Source organism: Phalacrocorax carbo, chromosome 1 (genome assembly GCF_963921805.1).
Source record: "Phalacrocorax carbo chromosome 1, bPhaCar2.1, whole genome shotgun sequence".
NCBI classification, from domain to species: Eukaryota; Metazoa; Chordata; class Aves; order Suliformes; family Phalacrocoracidae; genus Phalacrocorax; species Phalacrocorax carbo.
In genome coordinates, this window is record NC_087513.1 from 49425562 (window position 1) to 49442343 (window position 16782).

Consider the following 16782-nt stretch of genomic DNA (forward strand, 5'->3'; position numbering starts at 1 on the left):
GACTGTTTAGACCCGATCACAATGGTCAATATGAAAAAAATCAGTGCCACAAACTGATTCGTGTCACCAGCCTACTGTTTACCTCTGAAAACATAAACAATAAAGGACAAATCAATACACATTATCAGAAAACCCTTCAAAAATCAAATCAGTCAGTGCAATATAAAAGCAAGTTTCCATATCTGCATTCACAGCTTTCTACTGTTTCTTCTTCTTGAAGTTCCTCTGATTTTATGCCTCAGCAGTGAACTGCCCAAGCTGCATGCATAGGTTTTCAAAGATAATTCTCTTATCTGCACTACTGGCATGACTCAAGAGGAGGTTGCAGGAGATCATTAAGTGGACTCTGTGGCAAATGGCACTGAACCAGGTGAGGCTGAGGTAGTGACGATGTTAAAAGTTCTGTTCCTCAAGTCACTGATTATAGAGAATTTCAGCTTTTGTTAAAAAACAGTGAAACTTTTTGTCCTGTTACACAGGGATAAAACATGGTTTTATAAACTGTATAAATGCTTAAAATCCAAATGGCAATTAAGAAGAATTCCCTATTTTTATGTTGCTTTTTTTTTTTTTTTAACCTTTTGTTTAGAAATCCTGATCTGAGAGTCCTGGCTCATGTCTCCATTCATCAGGGACTGCCATGGAAATTTCTCCAGCCAGACGAGGATCCTTTCTTCCCTTGGCCCTCACTGAGCCTCCAGAATCCCTTGTGGGAATGGAAGAGCAAGAACTGGGGTGTCTTTTCTCCATGTAGTTCATGGACATTCAGATAGTTCCATTCTGTATGAATGGCTGTGTGAAGGGAACATGAAAAGTAGTGAGGCAATTACTTCAGAAGTATATTTGTCCTTCAGAGTTCAAGCAGCTCCCACGCAAAGGGGTCTGTTTTCTGACATTGCTATAGATGAGGTTGTGCACTTGTTTCTTAATTTCTTCTACTTGATACATTTAAGGTTAAGGTCTACCATAAAAGAAAATGTATTTCAGGGAGCAGTTCTATATAACTGCTGACAAAAAGCATGGCTTATATACCAAAGATTTAGGAATTATTTTTTTTTCTTCATTTTGATAGAAGAATTATAGGGGTCTAATGTGCCAAGCTGAATGCATCAGGTGGGATTTTGGACTTCAGTCAGTATTAGGATCCTCCAAGCTGCTAGACCTTGAAACAAAATTAAAAACTATTGGTTTTTATTATTTAATTGTTCTTGATCCTCAGCCAGACAGAGCTAATTGATGCCTCTTTCCGTGTTTCTCGCCTATACAAGTAATTGCATGTACTTGTAAGTCTGAAAGTTTGCCCCAATTACATCTTCATCTCTGTCTGTCTTAGATGGCTAATTTTCTGCTCTGCATGTTTGTCATAAAACAGACAGCATTTAGCTGTTGAACCCTTCTTGCCTTGACTCCTCCCACTCAATTCAACCTCTTCATAACCCGGAGCTGCTGGTTACCTGCTTCAGCTCCTCAGACACAAGGGCCACAGGCTGTCATTCTTCCATCAGCCCAGATGACCAGTGTTAAAAGCAGCCCAGCAGCAAAAGGACTTATCCTGCTCCATCCTTCACAGTACCAACATTGGGAAAAATCTCAGTATCAAGGTAGTATTAAACCACCAGGAATAAGTCCCACAAGAGCTTCAGGAGGTAGGCAGTGGATGCCTAAATATGCAGAAAGCAGGGGCCATACAAAGCTTTGAATTCCTGAGAGCGCTGTATTTCCTGCACAGGCATCTTGCAGAAACATTGACATTTGTGGTTGAAATAGCACAAAAAAGGGGGCCTGTATGCAAAGCTTGCAAAAGTAGGAAAGTACAGGCACAAGTCTTAATAAGACTTCGAGAAGAATAAGAAGCATGCATATTATTGTAGCTGAAATCATCCTCAATGTTTGTCACTACCTGATAAGTCTGTTACATCATCCCAGACAGAATGCAAATGTAAAAAAAGAACAATAGAGGAAAAAAGGAAAGCATAGAAATCTTGGCTCGAGAACAGAAAATCGGCTTTTCTGTTTGTTTGTTTGATGTTCAGACCACTGTAAAATATTTACGTTTATTTGACAAAGAAACAAATATTTTCATCTTTCCTTATTGAAATGGAAAATAAACCTCACACCATGTTTTTATGTTGTATTCTCAATTCAATGTTAAAGAACTTACATCAAGCCCAAACAAACACATAGATGACTAACTTCTTAAAAGATCCAAAACACCATGACATTCAGAGGAAACCTGCACCAACAGCTTTCATTTCTCTATTTGGGCAGTAATTCAGAGGCAGGGAATCTGGGGGCCCTGTGCTGGCAGCTTTCTCAGAGAAGGCATTTTAAGTGTCGCTTCAGCAGAGTAGCTCCTGCCTATTTGGCTGCGAAGCAGCGTGGGAAGGGTTGCTATCAGTCGTTTTTGTCTGAAGCAGTTCCAGTAATTAAAAGTAACAAATTTTAGGATTCACAAAACAGAGTGAACCTCTAGTCTGGTGCTCAAAACAGCCTCCTTGGAGAAAAGAAATCTACACTCCAATTCACTCTGCTTCTGACTCAGACAAGGATTTGAGCCTAGATCCTATAATATCCTATCCTCACTGCCAGTGCAGAGAATCAGTGGATTATTTTAAGACCTGAAACAAAGCAGGGCATCACAAGGAGATTACCCTCCTTGAAATAGCCTTCCTAGTAGTAGGAATACAATTTCAGACAAATTCCAGTGTTTCATTGCCTGGAGAAGGGCATATCATGTTACATGGATGTCTTAGTAACAAAATTATTAAATAAGAAGCATGAATACTGTTTTAAATTTTATTTGTTGTTTCCTGTGGCTGAAACTATTTGCATATTGTTTTACTGAATTTACTAGTAATTCAGAAAACCTGTGATAGAGCATTTTAATGAATAAATGATTTATTGAAAAAGTCCAGCTTCACCGAGAGCAGCTGATTCCACATGTAGCTTTCATTGCCCCAACCCCTAATTAAGAAATCTTCTGTTTGTAGAAGATGTGATTACAGTTTCTTCACTAATTTTCCTACAAAAGAGATTTCCAGACATAGCCTATCTACATGACAACATCAGCCAGCGTCATGCACGTGTGTAGGAGAAGGTGTGAATGCTGTGAGCAGCAGGCCATGCTGTTCTGCTGCGGTACGTGCGCGTGCTTCCCCTAGAGAAACCCAGATGAAGCTGAACTGCCAGAAAATGAAGTCAGAACATCCATTAGCACAGCACGCATAAACATGCTTAAGCTAAAAACCACTGAAGAAACAAAACTAAATCAAACAGATAGGCAGACAGGTTGGTCAAAGGCATATGCTACAGAAATCAAGACAAAAACAGTAAGAATACCCAGGCTGTCGGCAACATTGCAGAGGATGTAAGAAACAACTGTATCGGGGAAGGAAAGGTTTCAAATTCATTACGGTATAGATTTGTTTGAACTGAGCACTGACAGAGAAAGCACAAGACTCAGAAGCAACGTTACCTCTACTCAGGGAGAAGTAAATTAACTAAGGCAGAACACAATGCAAATGACATATATTGTTTCATGTGCTTGACCTGAAGTGGTTAGTACTACGGAGTATCATTAAATGGTGTGGTGCCTTGTAAAGCTACCCTTTATGTTTAACTGGGTAAGCAATTCTGGGGAAAAAAATACAATATGGAGGACACTTTCAGTCAAGAGGAGGATGTTTACTTGCTGACTTCAAGAATGCCAAAGATTCTCTGCCACATATGGCAGAAGTGGAATATTAGCTGTTCAACAACCAACACAGTGATTTAGGTGTTAGAGTAATCTGATTCCAGATAGATAACAAAACTAGCTGCAATACAATATCAGCAAATAATTTTTCTACGCTGGAAAAAATGACAGCAAGTATTTGTGGTAAACATTGGAAACCATTGGGTGCAGCAAGGGTGAATGAAAATCCCTTCAGTGACATAGGATATGTGTTGGAGTTAGTAGTTACAACATGCAAATTGGCTTTCTAGTTATCTTCCAAACTTCTACATCTTAGTGTTTGTGTTTCTTTCTTCAGGTGTCATAGAAGTTGCTGTGGTCACTGATATCTCTGCAGATGATTGTTGTGGTGGTGTTTTTCATTAAAAATATTGAACAAGAAAGTGGTTGCAAACTGTTTAGAATATTCAGAAAGAAACAGAAAATGCCAGAGCAGAATATGGAGCGGGGAGATTCATGCATATGGCTGAATTTCTGACTATGCTGGCAGCATCTATAAAGTACTTTTCTTCCTGCAGAGCCAGCTGTGTCATAAAAGCACACAGTGTTTTGATAGATCCAGCATCCAGCCTCCAGTCAAGCTGGCAGGCATGTCAGAAATGTCCGGGTATTTCTCAGTTCTTGAGCCTCTCACTTCGCTTTAATGCCTTTCTTTACAAAGGAACTGTCTGTACCCTGGGCTGAGGTGATAGCACATCTGTGTTAACAACTATAGTTTGAAAATTAACTCATATGTAATACGCATTTCTGGCAAAGCACTAGGTGTTTGTGGTTTGGTTAGTGATTGACCACAACTGCAGTGTGCCTAAGGTGACCTGCTTTGTTCTCAACTTCTCATACTTGTAGATGTCTTTGTTTATGTACATGATATTCCATTCAAATCTGTGATGTGCTCTGACAATTAAGTGAAACAATGTTGGCTTTATGAAGGCAGCTGTGGCTTCAGACAGAACGGCTAAGTCTGTTCCTCCCTCCTTGCAGTGGAAGAGACTGCAATTTTTTCTGAACCAGGAAATGTCAATGGGGAGTCTTAGACCAATGTTGGATTAGGAAGAGTTAACATCAGACCTTCAAGCACAGTCATGCTTTTTACATTGTTTTAGGGACCCTCTTCATAGGGAAAAGGGCATTGTGTTTTACATTTTCCTTTATAGTCTTCTGGCAAAACAAATGGATTTAATGAGGTGTGGCTGAAAGCCTACATTGTTTAGTTCCTCAAAATAAAGCAATTTAGGCCTGCTATTGTAATCTGAGGGGAAATCTCACCAAATTTCCCAGAATGTTTAAAAACATTAGGACTGTTTCAAATAGAGACATGCATGCAGTAAAGCAGCTCAAACCCCAGACAGGGTTAATGTATCTTGTGAAGGTCACTGCAGCAACATAATTATTTTTCATTCTACTTCATACTGCTCGTTCTGGGAGAGGGAATCAAGATGGGACAAATTAGCCTAGATGAGGATACTTAGGATTTTCTGTTTATTTAAAAGTTCCCAGATGTGGAGTCAGCAGGTTGCATCAAAGGTGTACAACACAGAGCACTGGGCAGCAGCATCTGCTCTTCAGCCCAGTGAAAGTTTGTTCAAGGATGTGGCATGGTTTTTTTCTTCACTCAGATTAATTGGGATTTGACAGGGACAAGTCTTGAGCATTAATCTGCCTGTGTCCAAAGATTGTTCCATAAGATACTACTGACCTTTGAAGAACTAATTTATAAGGCTTTCCACCCTACTGTGCATTGGAAAAATCCATTAATATCAGGCCAGCTGGTGGAAAATAACTGCTGAAAGAGATTTCAGCAGACTACGTGGCCCTGATTTCATCACATAATGCCCCATCAGAAAATTGAGTACCTTGATGATTCAGTGTCCCTATGTGATTTTATCTATCATCCCTTCCCACATATAAGCTTGGCATCTCTTTGGGGAAGGGTTAGTCTTTTTTTATTTTAATATGTATATAGTGCCTAAAAGGGTCATATTTTTTGGCTGAAACTTTGCTGTATGATTAGTTCAAAGTGTAAATAATGTTAATAATATGCAAATATGCCTGTGAATATTCACTTTGGAGTATGTATATTTGTTCTTTTTTTAAAATAGAAATTAATTTCCAAGTACAAGCACATAATTATTGTTATAATTTAATTAGTAGTATTGTCACATAATTCTTTTTTTTTTTCAAAAAAATAAATTACTATGCTACTATTGAGTAAAGAACATAGGTAATCATGCATACATATTGTAGAGACTTTTTAAATTTGTATTTCTTCATATAGGGTGAACACAGAGGTACAGAAAATATTTTGCTAGAAGGGCAGGAGTTTCTCAGCAATCAAATAAAAAGAACTGCAAAAATAAATGTTTTTGTGATAGGGTTTCTGAATGGGTTATTTCTATGCTGCATTTCTAGACTAGGTTATTTCCACAAGTGCACTGGAGCAGAATAAGGCCTGATTGGCAGATAGAAAAGATTGAATGTTAGAAAATGAAGTCCTCAACCATTTTAAAAATCTACTTTTAGGGAAATGCTTCATCTTCAAAGAAAAAATTATACCACATGCATAGTCTTTAAATGCTTGTTACTGAGGCCAGACTTAAAATGTTAGAAATAGATGCAAGCTATCAAAGAGCAACTAATTGCTTCTATCTACAAATACAAGAAGACTAAAATAATATGACTGCTGGATAGTCTGTTGTGCTGGCAATCAGAAATAAAAATGTCATACATTCCCAATGAAGAGTTGACTATAACAGTCAAGTTGTGTATTGAAATCCCAATATAATTCATAAAAATAGAAAAAAAAACCAGCCAGATTTCATAAGATGCCCACTGATATCTCGCTTGTTCGTGAATTGTGAATGCTCCTTTCTAAATACCTGGACTTCTCTAAAATCCAGTGCTATTACATGCATGTATATGAGTCAGCAGATAGCTAAATACTGCTCTGAGTTGATTGTATTTGCTTGAACTGATACAATTCCTATGCAAATATTTGGCTAGTTCAGTATATAATTGGGAGGGGATGTACCCCTTAATTTCTTAATTTTCTCTTTTTCACCATTATAATAACTAGCCATTCCACTTTTTGTGAAGTACCTGGTCTATGAGATATTGTAATCATTATTGTTCTTGGTTTTGCCTTTACAGAAACTAAAATAAACCAAATATTCAATGACTATCCTAAAGCTACAGAAAGAAAGAGTGTCAAAACTAGAAACGGAATACTGAAGAATGTAACAGCAGAAAATTGGTACTTTTATAGACCAAGATTTCATCTCATGTTGCCTTGTCCCTGGATTTGATTTGGATTGGTGTATTCCAGTTCTGAAATCATACACTGAATGAATCCATCCAACTATATATATTCAGTATTTTGCTTTGGACTCTAGTCCTTATATAGTTCATGCCTTAAAAGTATCAGTCTTCAGAGGATGACAGCAATTTATGAGTTATTTATACGTTAAGTGGTTGTTCACCATTAGTCACTATCTTAAAAAAGACAGTGGTGGTTCTGATAACTAGTAGTCATGCAACCCATGATTTTTCTAGCATATATATTTACCCAAGTGTATCCAAATTCATTGTGTTAGCTACTATGTAAAAAAAAAAAAGGAAATATAATTTGTCTGTAGCAATGATGTTAACAGGATAGACATTGTAGCATTTGACAAGAAAGACGGAGTAGACAAGAATTTGCTTAGGAATATTTGGGTTCTTACACAGATGATTTTCAACATATTAGTGTTAGGAATTCTTAGACAAAGTGTTAAGCACATGTTTTATGTCCATCCAAAATCTCTTCTGAAAGAAGAACAATCTTTTCAGCTGTAGAAAAGATGCAAGCAAAGAAAAAACAATCAAAGTAAAAATAAAGCTGTTACTTCTTGATTTATGAGTTAGAACAAGTTTCATTCCAGCAAAACTTGTATCTTAACACTCTCACAGCACAAGAGTGACACTGCAATATCTTTATATGACAACAGCTTGGAGTAGTCGGAAACATATCATGATGTCTAACGGGATTGGAGGTTGAATTTCGTTTCCATCCAGGCGAAGGTATCGGAGGCGAGGTGTGTTGCCATAAAAGCCATAGTCTTCTGCTACAGCAATTGAGACTGGGCATATCTGAGTACCATTGACACCTGAAAAATGTAGATCAACATGTTAGGTAATTTCCATGGGAAAGGTTCATGAAGATAAAATTCATTTAGAAGACAAATAAAACAGGCTTCCACTGATATTTGTATGAGAGACACTTGCTCCTATCAGAACTGGAAAATGCCAAATTAACAATTAACTGCTTTTTTGATCAAGCAAAACCACATCTTAACATACCGTAATCTAGATCAGTCAATCACATATTTAATGTGCTGCAGTTATGAATAAAGGTCACTAGTTGCATAATTTTACCTTGGACAGAGAGGAAACTATTTAGACAACTACTGGGTAACTATTCATTGAGAGATAACATTCTGCCCTCAGAGAAAGAGCAGAACAAGGTTAATGCTGTGGGATTTTGAACATCTTACTGCACTGACAGTACATTAGTTTTAGCTGATAATAGTCCACAATGAAGATCCTGCATTTCAAATGATAACAGTATTGAATCAGAGGAGTTTTCTGTATGTGTCTGTAACTTTTAACATCTGTACTTTCGTGTTATCTCAAATTCTTCAGTACAGTTGGTTTTAATTGCAAGAATATAAATTGTGTAATGGGATATTTTTCTCCCTAATATGAAAGCCAACAAGTCCTTAAAATTCTTTACAAATCACACATAGCTTGTTTCAGTTCAGACAAAACTTGAAACTATGACTTGAATTTTTACCCATTTTTATAAGAGTGAAATAGATTGGGTTCTTTACATTGTCTCCCCTAAGTTACCTCTGCACTGTTACTTGGCTAAAATGCTTTTCATATTTTGTCTTCAGTTTTTAAATAGTGAGGTTTCACTGCCCGGTTTAATCCTCAAGATGGCCTTACTCTAGAAAACACTGAAGATGTGTTTTTTAATCAAAGATGTCAATTCCTTTGGCCAAATTATGTTATTTAATGATTGGTTTGACTGCTTGAGGATCTTGTTGGCCCCAGACCATCTTCCAAAAGTGGTTGAATGGAGAATATGTGGGTAACAGATTATTTTTTAGCAGATATTAAGCAGCCCAGAAATAGGAAAAGCTTTCTACCAAATTTTTTCTCCCCTTATATTTAGCAATGATAATATGCACACATCTTTTGATTACAATCTCCTAAACTGATTGAAAGTTACAATGAAAAAACAAAACATGATCTTTTTTTTTCCCCAAAAGAAAAAAAAACAACATTCTGTTCTGAAAAACTGCCCAGCTGTTTGCAATATCTTGGAAATGGATGTTATCTTTGTCGTGGAAACTACATAAATACATTCAGTTGGCCAATGGATAAAACTTTTATCATATCCATGATATCATAATGTCTTTGCCCATGTTGTGAAATTTGATTAATGTTTGTAAAGTATTTGATATACTTGGAAAAAACGAGCTACAACTTATTTTTATGTGTGAAGCTACAAAGCAGGAAGTATAAGAGTGAGGTTTCAGTATGAAAGCATTTATTAAAAGTTGTAGAAGTAAATCATCATTGTGTAGCAGAAAATATCTGCCTTTTTGGGTCAACACTACTGTATTTAGGAGACAAGACAGCTGGAAGTGTGTTCTAAATCTCTGTGTTCTCTGACACAGAATTGTCCCACTGCACTAGTTTTCACTGGGTTAATTACTCTAACCTCAAATTGAGGCAGCAGTTAACTAACCACAGGCCACCTATGAAGAAGTTATTTCCTGATGATGTGCGGTATGAAGTGTTTTTGGTTTTTATTGTTCTCTTCTCATGAACAGTAAATCCTACCCAAACTACCAGAGGAGTAAAAGCCTCTCTCTCTCCTCTTCTCTTGCAATCCTATTCATGGGTATATTGCTGAATTTTTTTAAGCAGGAGGGGCAGGGCAATCCATCTACAGAGGTCCAATTCACCCTACCTAAACTGATCCATGTAGAGGGTGTGTCAGTCTATGTAAAATATTTAGACTCTTTTTATAAACTCTGGGAAGAGATGAACATTTCCAAAAGGTGATTCACAGCTCCTTAAAATGGGATGATTTTCTCTCTGCAGTTTTGTGTATCTTTGCATTAACTGAGTAGGTGGTCTGTATGACTAATCCAAACTAAATGCAAAAATCTAGGATGGTTAATCCAAATAAAATGAATTCCACTTGTTGTCAACAGTACTGTTAAAAGGTGTAATATTTAAGAATGATACTCTGGAGCTGCTGTCAGGGGAAACTGCAGAAGAGGTTCTCATTAATGACTAAGACTGTATGGCTGTTAAAGAACTGCAGATGATCTTGTTTGTTTTCCAGTAAAAATCATCATTTAGAAGCATCCAGAAAGTAAGCTGATCTAGAAGATAGATGTGTTCTGACATATATGAGTGTGAGGGTATTTCTGTTGTATCCTTGTAACCTCTAGCTGCACTCACTGTAGTCCAACTCAAATAGTTGGACTCCCTTTCTCTTTTTCACAGAATACGTAACTGCAGCAGCCATGGATCAGTCTGGAAATCTGTACCTTCCTGGGCTCTTCCAGCAAAGAAGGCCATGCCAGCTATAGAGCAGGGGTCTGACAATAAGACTGGACCTGTAACTTCAACCATTCCTTTCCAAATAACATATAATAGATTCTATTAGACTGGCATTGCTACTTGGCCCAAGGACTTCTACCTTTCTCTACATGCAGAATATTAGCTCAGACGAGTTATCCCAAACTCCTGGTGTTCCTCTAGGGGAACTTACCATTTACTCCCTTTTATTGCTCCTTTGATAACACTGTAATACCACCTGCTTTCCCTTGCTCACTCACTACATCACCGTTTTGTGCCTCCTCCTCTTATTGCTTCCTCTAAAACTCCATTTTCCATCATTTGACATCTCCCCAGAGCCTTGCATGTGTCTCTCATAAATAAATATTTAAACAAGTGTGTTTTAAAATGCCATGGAACAAGGGTGTGTATCTGATGTCACCATAATTAGTTTTGGTTTTATGTTGATTTTGCTTCCAATTTTCAAGTACTTTTTTTCCTCTGTATCTTGAGATCCTTGGGGAAAGGACCACAGAAGAAATCCTGGTTTCTCTGAGACCAATGTTGAGGTTATCATTGACTTCACTGGGCTTCAGGATATTGTCTTTTATCTTCATAAACGATCTCTGGAGAAATAAGGCCTTGGACTTATATGAAGAACTAGTGTTATAAAATAACATAGAATAGAATGTAGGCAAATGGTATATACGTAGAAGTTCTGATGTCTGCAAGGCCAGCAGTGTAACTATGAACCACCAAGAGAAAATGAAGCAGCAATTGGCAGGTGTGCAGGGCTATCTGAGAATTAATATTATAAAAAGGGCTTGTACTGCACACATAAAGTAAACCTTCAGGAGGACACTTTTGTGGAGAAACCAGATCCAGGCTTTTAGAATTACATTCTTTTTTCTTTCAAATCTTTTGTATTGGTTATCTTAAAGTAATGACTGGTCATTAACTTCCTGGTTTAAGAAGAGAAAAACAATCTGCAGAATTAATGCCATATCTTATTACTCCTGCTTGATGGAATTATATTCCTTGTTTGTGATCCTAAAAGCCTTTTGAGATATTGTCTAGACTATGTCCTTATCCCCTACATCTTGAACAATTATGCTATGTGGTAGGATGTGCCTTACATAATACCTGCCTTTCATTAAAGTGTCAGGTTGCCTTCTTAAATATTTTTTTACTATTTAATATGTAGTTAATCAGAATAAAATTTTTTTTTTAGATTAAGAGCTGTCTTGTGATTAAATTAGTAATGAATTTTGAAAAGTGGTAAAGGCATTAAGGAATATAGGGCCTGTGAAATACTATTGTGTTTTAGGCTCATGGGTACCCATGTGTGACTGGAAAATGGCATTTGTGTTTACACATATTATACAGGTTGATTTTCATGGTTTTAACCTTTTTTAAACTTATTTAGGAAAGGAAAACAATTTGGCAGCTCTTTAAATACTACCTAGACACAAAACACTTCTTAAACTGGACAGTTTACATTCCATGGATTTCAATTTAGTGTCCAGTTAAGGTGACAGGAGATAAAGTCTGCACCTAAGGCCCTGCAGTGAAGCAATTAAACTAAATCCCTTTGTAACCAGAGGGCAATGAAATATGTTCAGTAACAACGTATGTCATAAGCCCTACCTCTAATTAACTGTTAGATTCCTTGCAGGTCACTTAAATATGTGCCAGTTGTACAAGATTGATTTTTCTTTACAAGGTTTCATGCATTTGTTTTGCAAAATTGAGCAAATTAACTTTAATACGTATCTACCTTTGGTATGTCCTTGTTTCATACAGAAGCCAAACCATTATTTTTAGTATATTTGTGAACTACAGGGACATATAACAGGAGTGAGGAACTATTTATTCAATTAAATCACCATGACTGGAAGACAAATGTAAAGACTTGGTTACCTTCTGTGTGGAGATAAATAGAAAGTCATCACTTTGATTTTGGCTTTTGGCATGAATCAAAGGATTTAAGGTCTGTAGGACTTACTGAGCAGATACTTTACCCAGTGTCCCTAACCACCACATTCCCCACTGTACCTGGATGAATCTGGAAGCAGTGCTAGAAGCAGAGCTATGATATGACAACAGGCTTCTGGTGCCTTGGTTACAAAGGTTTGTCTCATTTATGCAAAGTGACAATGTTAGAAGACATTTGAGGAGATAAACTTTAGTAGGACAAAGCTGTAAAGTCAGTGAAAAGATTTTTCATGAAGACTAAACCAGAGTGTCAGCATTTTGTGCATAGTAAACAAGAGATGGTAAGGATATTCAAGCTTCAAATGTTCAATATCCACATTCTATTTAATCATATTTGAAATAGATTGTATTCAGTACAGCCAATATTTTATTCTGTTTTAAGGGTGCCTCACCTTACGCTCCTACTACATAATTTAGGTGGGCAGAGAGATACTCAGAAGAACTGAGCATAGAACAATTCTGTAAGTTTAGTCGAGTCCCTAGGATGCTCAGGAACTTTGAAAATCTAGGAGTCACACAGATGTGAATGAATATCCTAACTTGTTGCACCCACTTTTTTATTGTCGTTTCTTGCTTATTTACTCCTAGCCTTTTTGTGGGAAACTTAATTTGTTCCCACAAAATGGTTACTGGCATGTATATAGCGAAACGTGAATGCACAAATCCTCCTTAATCCACTCATATTTCTGATCTGCTTGCAAAGTGGTTTTTCTGTATGCATATGAACATTTTTCACATGTGGTATTACTTCCATGCACATATTTGGTTGTCATATTTTAGACCTGGCTTGAAAACTCGCCTGTGGGAGGTCCTCTTGTTCATTGCCCTATAATCTACAGCATATTTTTAATCTCTTTATTTCAAAGAGCATTTTGTGTAATTAATTAGACATTTTAAAACAATTATGTCTTAGTAGGATCCCACACTGACAATACACACTTACTTTTGATTCTGTTGTGATCAAGGTGAAGGTGCTCGAGATGAGCATTGATCGGTGGAATTTTAGTGAGCTGGTTGTGAGACAGCTGTAGATCTAGAATAGATGAAACATTAAACCCATTTGGGGGAATACCATCATCAGATAATTTATTGTAGTTCAGCCTGAGGAAAGTCACTTTGGGTATTGCACTGAAGTAGTTCTCTGGTATCACTTCAATGGAGTTGTTGTCCAAAAACAGCTGCAGTGTGTTAGCTGGAATGCTTAAAGGCATTTTCTTGAGTGAGTTTTTTGCTATATTGAGTTGCATAAGATTGTTGAGTCCTTGGAAGGTGTCACTTTGAAGAGCGCTGTCCAACAAACTGTTCTGGTGCAGATCTAACATAGTAAGGTTTTCCAAGTTGCTGAATACCCCTTCTGGGATTCTGGAGATTTTGTTTCTAGCCAGTCTTAGCTGTTCCAGGCCCACTGGTAATGGGGCAGGCACCTCTTCCAATTCGTTATCTTCAAGAAATAAGTAAAGCAGCCTTTTCAGCTTGCTCAGCACACCACTCTCAATTCCACGGTTGGTGATCTTATTCTTGTTCAGGTTTATCCATCTCAGATGAGTGGCATTCACAAAAGGCTTCTCCGAAACAGTTTCAATTAGATTATTTTGAAGATAGAGGTACCAAATTCTTGCTGGGATTGCAGGTATTTCTTTAAGTCCTTTGTTATCACAGTATAATGCATTGGGGAAACTAGGAGGACAAAAGCACTCTTGTGGACACTCAAAAGTGTAGTGAGACCAATGCTCAGGATCCAGCTCATCATAAACTTGTCTCACAGTTCGAGTCCACACAGAATTGACCAAGAATAAGAGCAAAAGGCTTGTATAGACTTTTAGAGTCATGGTTTGCCTTGGAAGGGGAGAAAAACAATTAGCTGTCTCTCAACAGAACACTCAAACAGCATATTAGATTAACAAAGCAGTATTACATAGGAAACAATATTTCCTTTATTGCAGCCAAATTCTGTCCTCTGTGGCACGTTAAGGAAAAACTGAACAGTAATATAAGAGTTACAAACAAGTCAGTGCTTTGAAGAACATTTTCCTGATTCAGTTAAACTCCACATTGGCTACCAGTTTAACTGATGTTCGTACAAGTGTCATTTTAAAGAACCTGAAAACATGGTTCATTTTTCTGACATTAAATCAGTGCTTCTTATAAACTTATAAAAACAGGTTTTCCTATACAGAGCTACAAACTACTTTATATATGAACCATCTTCACTAAAGCTATCAATACCATGATGATATAAATACTATTGAACACAGTGTTCCTCCTTTTAAAATTAATCATACCCTCTTTTCTGTTTTCCTCTCTCTTAAATTATAATGGCATCTGGATCAGATTTTCCAGGGTCTTTTCTCATCACAGAAAAGTGGAAGATCAAAGAGTGTTTTAACAGCTGTTTGTTGGGCATGTTCTTAAAAAGCTTGGAGGGAATATGTTTGAGTAATCCATTTCCCTCCCTCATTCACTCTCTCATGTCCAAAATTATAAATTTCCTTCTCTAAAGCAAACAGCCAAAGCAAATGCCTGATCTAAATGACACAAAAAGTAAGTCTTAAGCAAATTATATCATCTACACTCATGCATCTTGTCTCTGTTTTACTTACTTATTTGCTTTGTTTAGCCTCTTCCACCATTAAACAAGGAACAAAATTATAAATGATAATTTACTCCAAAATGAAATATTCGTGTAGCACAAAACCAGTGCTTCACAACCTCTGTTATCTTGCTTGCTTCCTGATGAAGATTAGCAAGCATTTTGCAGTGCAGAGGCAAGAGACTGACAGCTGAAACGTCTGGTCAAAATTAGGAGGTTAGTTTTGGCAAAAATAATATTTAAATAAAAAGTAAACTCTCTCATAGGGTTAATGCACCAGTAAAGTTAAGAACTCAGTTAAGTTGCTGCATATAAGTAGTCATTTAATAGTTTTCAACATTGTTGTTACCAGTAACAAGTGCAGTATCCTACAGATCTTCCAGCCTCATAAACTGCTATCTGGAAGCATTCCAAAAAAGGACAAATAAAATCTTGTTAAAGAATAACATCTCTAATTTACACAGCGAAATGGTACCTTCTTACTGTGTAAATATTCGTAACCTTAATAACATTTTAAAAAAGAAATATAAAGTAATTTACCTTGTTAGTAAAGTTCCTGGAGCTATCTGAAGCCAGTTAGAAATCACTGTAAATTCACAGCCTTTGGCTCCTAACCACTGTGTTTGCTTCCTGTCCTCCTAAGAATTAATAGCATATAAAACTTGAAGTACATGCTAGTATTCCCAGATGTATTACCATACACACCTTATTAGCTATTGTTTCTAATTTGACATTGCTTCAGAGTTTAGGCTTACCTCAGCTTTCTTGGATCTTCTTCTCTTTCTATTGGTCACTGTTGTTAGACTGTAATAGCTTGAGTCAGGCTACAAGCCGTGTTCTATGAATACAGCCTAATATATACGCATCAGTGGCTACAGCTTTTAACCCCTAAAATAACTAAGGCACCTCAGCACCTAGGCAGGAAAAGACAGGAAATCCTGACTTTAATATCAAACAGCCAGTGAGCTGAACGCATTTGATTTTTACATTTTAACAGATGAGATGAACTGGTCTAGATGAAACAGGTAACACAAAATGTACCTTTATTCAAAATTTTTGTCAGAAGATACTTTACACAGAAAGCTCACTTACATCATAATTCATCTTCATAATACCTGAACTGGCCACAAAGAATTAAAAACAGTGCCATCTGTTTCCATGGAAATATTTTATTTGATTTTTATTAAATGCAGATGCTGCCATGCTATTTAAAGACAAAATTCTTGATTAGGAGAAGAAGATAGCAAAAGCTTTTGCTAAGAATTTTTTAATAACATTTTCATTCCTTTAAAGATTAAATCATACCTTTTCCTTTTTGTTCAGAGAGATATTTGCATATATTTCTACAGTTATCATACTTTCCAGTGCCTACTGTAGAGAGGTCTGGTTTTAATTATCAAGGCACCAATTAATTATCTTGTTTTATTATTGATCTCAAGTAAACTCTTTCCAGCCAATTTGCTATCCAAGACATAGACACATATTTCTCACATTAAATATTTTGGAGGATTTTTGTTTTCTTTTTCCGTCCAAACTTAAAGTAACAACTTAATATCAGGAAAACTACCCACGTTCAAAGCCAGAACAATGACATAAGTATTTTAAGGAAACATAAATATATCCTGGTACCTTTTATGAGTTTTTATTAGTTTTGAAACTTATTTATATAATTATTTTAATTCAGTATCATCTTGTTTATTTTAACAATAAATCCTCTACAAATTTATTTCATAAACTTTAATACTTCGCTTCCTAAACTAAGAATGTCTCAAAAGAAGTTTAGAAGTAGAACAGACCAAAAGATAAGTAATCAAAAAAAAAAAAAAAAAAAAGAAAGCAACCCCTAAGT

General features: G+C 36.5%; 1 protein-coding gene across 2 annotated transcripts; it reads right to left on the reverse strand.

Moving 5' to 3' along the window:
• Positions 1 to 3558: 3558 nt before the first annotated feature.
• On the reverse strand, positions 3559 to 15753 carry KERA (keratocan). 2 transcript variants are annotated; one of them, XM_064450719.1, is made up of 4 exons: positions 15689 to 15752; positions 15474 to 15571; positions 13287 to 14179; positions 3559 to 7875 (listed from the first exon to the last, which is right to left on the reverse strand). In XM_064450719.1, exons 3-4 carry the CDS (start codon positions 14170 to 14172, stop codon positions 7703 to 7705), a joined length of 1059 nt encoding a protein of 352 aa, XP_064306789.1. In that variant the 5' UTR covers positions 14173 to 14179; positions 15474 to 15571; positions 15689 to 15752; the 3' UTR covers positions 3559 to 7702. The 2 variants fall into 2 exon arrangements, with proteins under 2 accessions (XP_064306789.1, XP_064306798.1); XM_064450728.1 differs by lacking the exon at positions 15474 to 15571 and having other exon boundaries at positions 15689 to 15753.
• Positions 15754 to 16782: the final 1029 nt, after the last annotated feature.